Consider the following 5,190-nt stretch of genomic DNA (forward strand, 5'->3'; position numbering starts at 1 on the left):
TCCAGCCATCAGCAATTTGTTAATTATCTGTACAGAGGCAGTCCGGTGTCTTGGCGGCCCATTTCTGCGGCAGTTTTCGCATAAGCGTGCTCACTGTCCGTGCCGATTTATTTGTAATGATTGGCTACTTTTAACTCGCAAATCACGTTATAATACCCGACATCAAGATTTACGCCACTGGCTTTCTGGCATGTGTAACTGCCGACAACAATTTGTTTGATAATGATACAACTATGTCTTGATGTTCTGGCCGTCGTACTTCGCATAATTCTCATGGGCACATCTTTCAGTTTTATGCCGCTGAATCTTATTGTTTGCGGCGGCATAGGCTTACAAAACATGCCATACTGCTCTCCATTAAGTTCTACGCAATCGCCTAGATGGACATGTGCGCCTCCCGTTACCAGTCTGTTTAGTATCTGTGCAAAGATTTCCGGTGTTTCGCCTGCCCCGCAGATTTAAGAGGCCGCACCGCGTTCAAGTCTCCGCACCGATGACGTCACCGCACTGTACAGAGCGAATGAAAAGCTGTCTATGACAAACCCCCACGCAAGGGATCCCCTGCTTTTATCCCACACAAAACATCACGAGTTGGTTGGAAAATGTGCAGTTATACACGCTTATCCATCCCGAATCGCCGGCGTAGCCTGTTTTGAACATGTGTGTGTAATTTCATTTCCCATGACCTCAGAAGCGTGAAACGCCGGCTGAAAAGTAAAAGCAGACATCCAAGCCTGAAATGATGACGTCATCCAAGTTGGCAATTTACTAGCGGACAAGTCGGAGAAAAATGCAGAAAGTTTGGAACGCCACTAGTTTCCCCAGCCGGCTTCGCAACTGCTTGCGCTTTATTGCGCTACAAAATGTATGAGCACCCAGCGTCCGTCGAGTATAACTATTCTTGTTTCTTTGTTCTCACTCTGGGGTCGCCATAGTTTCCTTCCAGAGGTCAAGGGGTGACGAGATGTCAGTGTTATGGTGGGCACATACTTTTCTATCTGACTCATAACTGCTGTTCAAAGGTTGCATGGGTCACCTGCCACGTCTGGTCATAACGGTCGCCCGCGCGCTGCGGCCGCTCAAGTCGCTGACAGTTGGACTCCAGACGGCAGCAGATCCTTTGTGCAACGCGAGCTCCATCGAGTGCGCTCGCGCTGCTCGGTGGTTGTTGTTCTGGTCGTGTTTAAGAGAAGCTGGGTATCTAGCGATCATAAGTCCACATTTTCACGTTAGTCTTTATCCACAAGCCATCACTTTGAGGTCATGTTACGTGTGAAGCAAGGTATGTACGTCCGAACTCGTGCTGCCACTTTTAAACCCACGGGCTGTGAGTCACGTAACTCTAAATTCTAAGAGAATAAAATTTAAACGCATGACTGTGGTACCTGATGGGCATGAACAATGTTCTGGACATTCCTTTCATGGCATGTGCTTGTGTATAAGGCTGTCCTTTCAATGTTTACGCAAGTGTTTCTTTGTGAAATTGACAATATGGCTCGTTTGAGGCACCTGCTACCCATGGGCTGTCCAGATCCAAATTGTCTCTACATAGACATGTCTACATATATTCTCATTCAGGACTGTGGTCATTATTTCAACCTAGGTAAATTAAAGTGAGGCCTGCTTTTACATTCTTATGCTAGTTGATGTTTGATTTCTCGTCTTTCAAGGTATACATCGTTCATTCCTTTCGAAGAGCCTTCTAAAGGATCACGACGACTTTGTTTTGTACAAGGAGGATTGATACCTTGGAGCAAGATCATTGCATATGTTGGTGCCTCAACAGTCCCTTCAAAATGAGACATGTATACACACTTGAAATGAATAAAGTTAAACAGTTTGACTCAGTCTAATTCATAAAAACAGGTGGAGGAATTAACGGTGGCAGATTTGAATGTTCGCGAGGCGGCCTTGTTATTATGACCAGACTAAGTATGTCTGTCTGGAATTAATATAGGGTTATTAGATGTGAGCAATGGCAAGGATATACAAAAGCGACTGCCATGCAATAAGATTTCTCACAGGATCTTTTTTGGCAATAGTAACATAACAAGTTTTGGCATGGGTACCTGGAATGAAAAATAAGATTGGCCCGTTTATGCTGGATTTTTGGAACACTTGCCCTGCGGGGCGAGTAAGGGCCTTCAAATTGGGGTGCGGGTCGAATGCTAATATCGCAAAAAGAAAAAAATGGCGGCTTTTTGTGGCAGCAGAAATATTGGCTTCGGATGCAAGTTCTTTTTAGGGCACTGCAATCTTTTCTCTCTGGGGTCAAGTGTATGCCAAATGCTACCACGTGTTAAGTGCATCCGAGCAGTTTTTCAAAGGTTACCAAAAAGTAGGCTATGAAAAACTTTTGGGAAGGTGTAGTATTTGTATTAGCGCAATCCCACCTGACCAATAATCTTCACAACTCACACTTATCGCACTGGACGTCTTTCCCTTCCCCACGGTAATACCACCGGTGTAGTTAGTGCGTTTGAGTAACAGTACAACTTTTAGGTAACAGGATGTCTGAGCGGAGACGGTGACACAGGCAGCCATAATTATTCATCTTGCCATCTCGCAACATAGCTGTCAAACTGCCTAAATTTCGAGAGCAACGAACAGCTACCCCATCGCGTTTACTTTATGTTACCTCGCGTAAAAGATGCCTTGGCACACGAGGAACAGGTCTCGCTAGTGCTAATGCCCGCAAAATATCGACGGCGGTTTTTCGAATCAATATCATTACTGCTCTGATGCTTTCCGCGATGCTTCTATTCCCTCGACAAGCGAGGATACGTGGCATACAGAATAACACCACGCACTAAGATGTGTGTAATAAAGGCTCGTTTCCGAGTCAAAGCATCATCCTCATCTTGATATTATCATTGCGCTGTGTCGTCACATTGCATGCATCACTATGTCGTCATTGCAACATCATCATTGCAGGCACTGCATGGGTCCTGTTGATGGTAGCTGCATCAGCTGGGGCCTGTGTCCCAAATGGTCTGGACTTGAGGCTGCTGAAGGCATTGACGACTGATTTGAGCAGGAACCAGGCTATTGCCCCGTTCGCCATGTCCACGCTGATGACACAGGTCTGGCTCGGAGCCAGAGGCGACACCAGACATGAGGTACGTGCGTGGTAACGAGCTCTGCCCACCGTGCTGCTGACTCAAATTGTTCAAGTGTTCCAGTATTGTCTCAGACTGCCCCGTGCACGTACAAGTACTGTCTTAGACTGCCCCGTACACGTGCAAGTACTGTCTCAGACTGCCCCGTACACGTGCAAGTACTGTCTCAGACTGCCCCGTACACGTACATGCACGAAGCACGATGAACGTTCTGCGTTTTGATGGGTAGCACCAATGCCTTTTGAAAATACAATTACATTTTGCATTATTGTCTTCTTTTCCCCCAGATGACCACGGTCCTAGACATAAAGACGGGTGCCGGCAGCAGGTTTTTGACGTGCTACAAAATTGCAATCAGTGACTTCGCCGACGGTCCTGGTAACATCACCAACGTCGTCTTTAATCGGATTTACATCGAAAAACGGTTCAGCATCAATTCGGGATTTAAGAATGTGTTGCAAGAGTACTTTCATGCTGTCGTGAAGAAGTTTTCGTGCACGGGGCAGGCGGCGAATAAAATAAACACCGGCGTAGCCAAGGCAACGGGAAACCGCATCCAGAACCTTGCCTCAGAGAGTGCTATGCGCTTCAAGTTGGTCCTGCTCAGTGCAGTTTACTTCAAGGGCCTGTGGCTAACCCCATTTGATATGACCGTGAAGGGACCGTTTTCTCACGGCCTCAGGAAACAAGCAGGTCGACATGATGAAGCTTTTACCCGGGTGCCGTATGCAAAGATGTCTGATTTTGATGCGATCTCCTTGCCGTACACGGACGAAAACTATGTTATGCTGATCTTACGTCCACTGACGCGAAATATGGCTGCCGTTTCACGTCTGAAGCACTCCCTGGACATTCTTGACGTTGCCGTTATCATGAGGCGTTTGCGTTCGTCGTCTGTTCAGATAACCATGCCTCGTTTCAAGATAAGAGCAGGTGGCTTTCTAAACAGAACCATGTCGCAGTTGGGAATCCGCAAAGTCTTTACGCGCGAGGCAGACCTGAGTAACATTGCGGATAAGTTCCTTGCTGTCGGCCTCATTATCCACAAGGTGTTTATTGAGGGTGACAGAAAAGGCACCGAAGCTGCAGGAGCGGGTGCCGTCACTGACGTGCTGCCTCGACCCGTTCAGTTTATGGCAGATCGTCCCTTCTTTGCCATTGTCTGGAACAAAAAACACGACATCAACTTGTTCTCTGCGTACGTGGCTTCACCATAGACGCATGGCTATGATTATACACACTTTTTTAGACGAGGCATGGTACTTACATTTGTATAGTGTGGATCGTATTAAACATGCAAACCTGACGTCACACATTCCGGAATAAATGAGTGGAAAGCTGGGACCCTTCTGTGTCCAAGTTTTTGTATCATTTATATTTAACCTTACCGATACTTTTTTGGCAAATCTAGGAAAGTGTTTGCTATTCGCAAACAATGTTCTAACCCACCGTTTGAGTTGAACACTTTTGTCCTCCTCTACATCACTGTTGAAAGGAATGTTAGCATCTTCGTCTTTCGATTTCTTGGGTTTTCATTGGAGTGTATGGGGACCTGTAATGTGTGCGGGTTTCTGCACTAACGTGGGTAATCTGATACGTTAGAAATATACGCTTTTGCGAAAATGTTATCGTTTTTTCACATTCCATTCCTTTATTAACCTTTTGTATTTGAATTTTTGGACGTGTTGGCTCACAAAACACGAAGCCAGGTTCGATATACCGACCATGCGCAATGCTGAAATAGTCGTGGTGCCTCTTGAAGGTTTGCAATGAGAGAACACTTTCGACGAAGAAGAATGATTCGGCTTGGACAAGAGACGATGCAATGCACTCGATGACAGAATTTTGAATCATCACGTCAGCATGCCTTGCACGTTCTTGAAGGTTAGCAGCCAAAGCAACTAGCATGATCAGACCTTGGCTCGAATTTCTTTCTGAGTAAGGAAGAATGAAAGTACTGCGCAAAAGCAACCCAAGTCAGCAGCTTCTTTTGCGTTGAGCTATAATCACGTGGAGCGCTTGACGATCTGTGTGACTCAGCGATGACTCTGACGATCTGTGTGGCTCAGCA

General features: G+C 46.2%; 1 protein-coding gene and 1 long non-coding RNA gene across 2 annotated transcripts; both read left to right on the forward strand.

The window, feature by feature from the left end:
- The first annotated feature begins 1,166 nt into the window (after positions 1-1,166).
- LOC119109467 (uncharacterized) lies at positions 1,167-3,459 on the forward strand. Its single transcript, XR_005095425.1, has 3 exons — positions 1,167-1,282; positions 2,935-3,119; positions 3,407-3,459. It is a non-coding gene; the product is annotated as an uncharacterized LOC119109467 (long non-coding RNA).
- A 110-nt stretch (positions 3,460-3,569) lies between these two features.
- Positions 3,570-4,336, forward strand: LOC119109292 (serpin B11-like). The gene is made up of 2 exons (XM_037232890.1): positions 3,570-3,582; positions 3,654-4,336. The coding sequence occupies exons 1-2, from the start codon at positions 3,570-3,572 to the stop codon at positions 4,334-4,336; spliced, it is 696 nt and encodes a 231-aa protein (XP_037088785.1).
- The last annotated feature ends 854 nt before the right edge of the window (positions 4,337-5,190 follow it).

Source organism: Pollicipes pollicipes, unplaced genomic scaffold, assembly GCF_011947565.3.
Source record: "Pollicipes pollicipes isolate AB1234 unplaced genomic scaffold, Ppol_2.1 Scaffold_7231;HRSCAF=8579_pilon_pilon_pilon, whole genome shotgun sequence".
NCBI classification, from domain to species: Eukaryota; Metazoa; Arthropoda; class Thecostraca; order Pollicipedomorpha; family Pollicipedidae; genus Pollicipes; species Pollicipes pollicipes.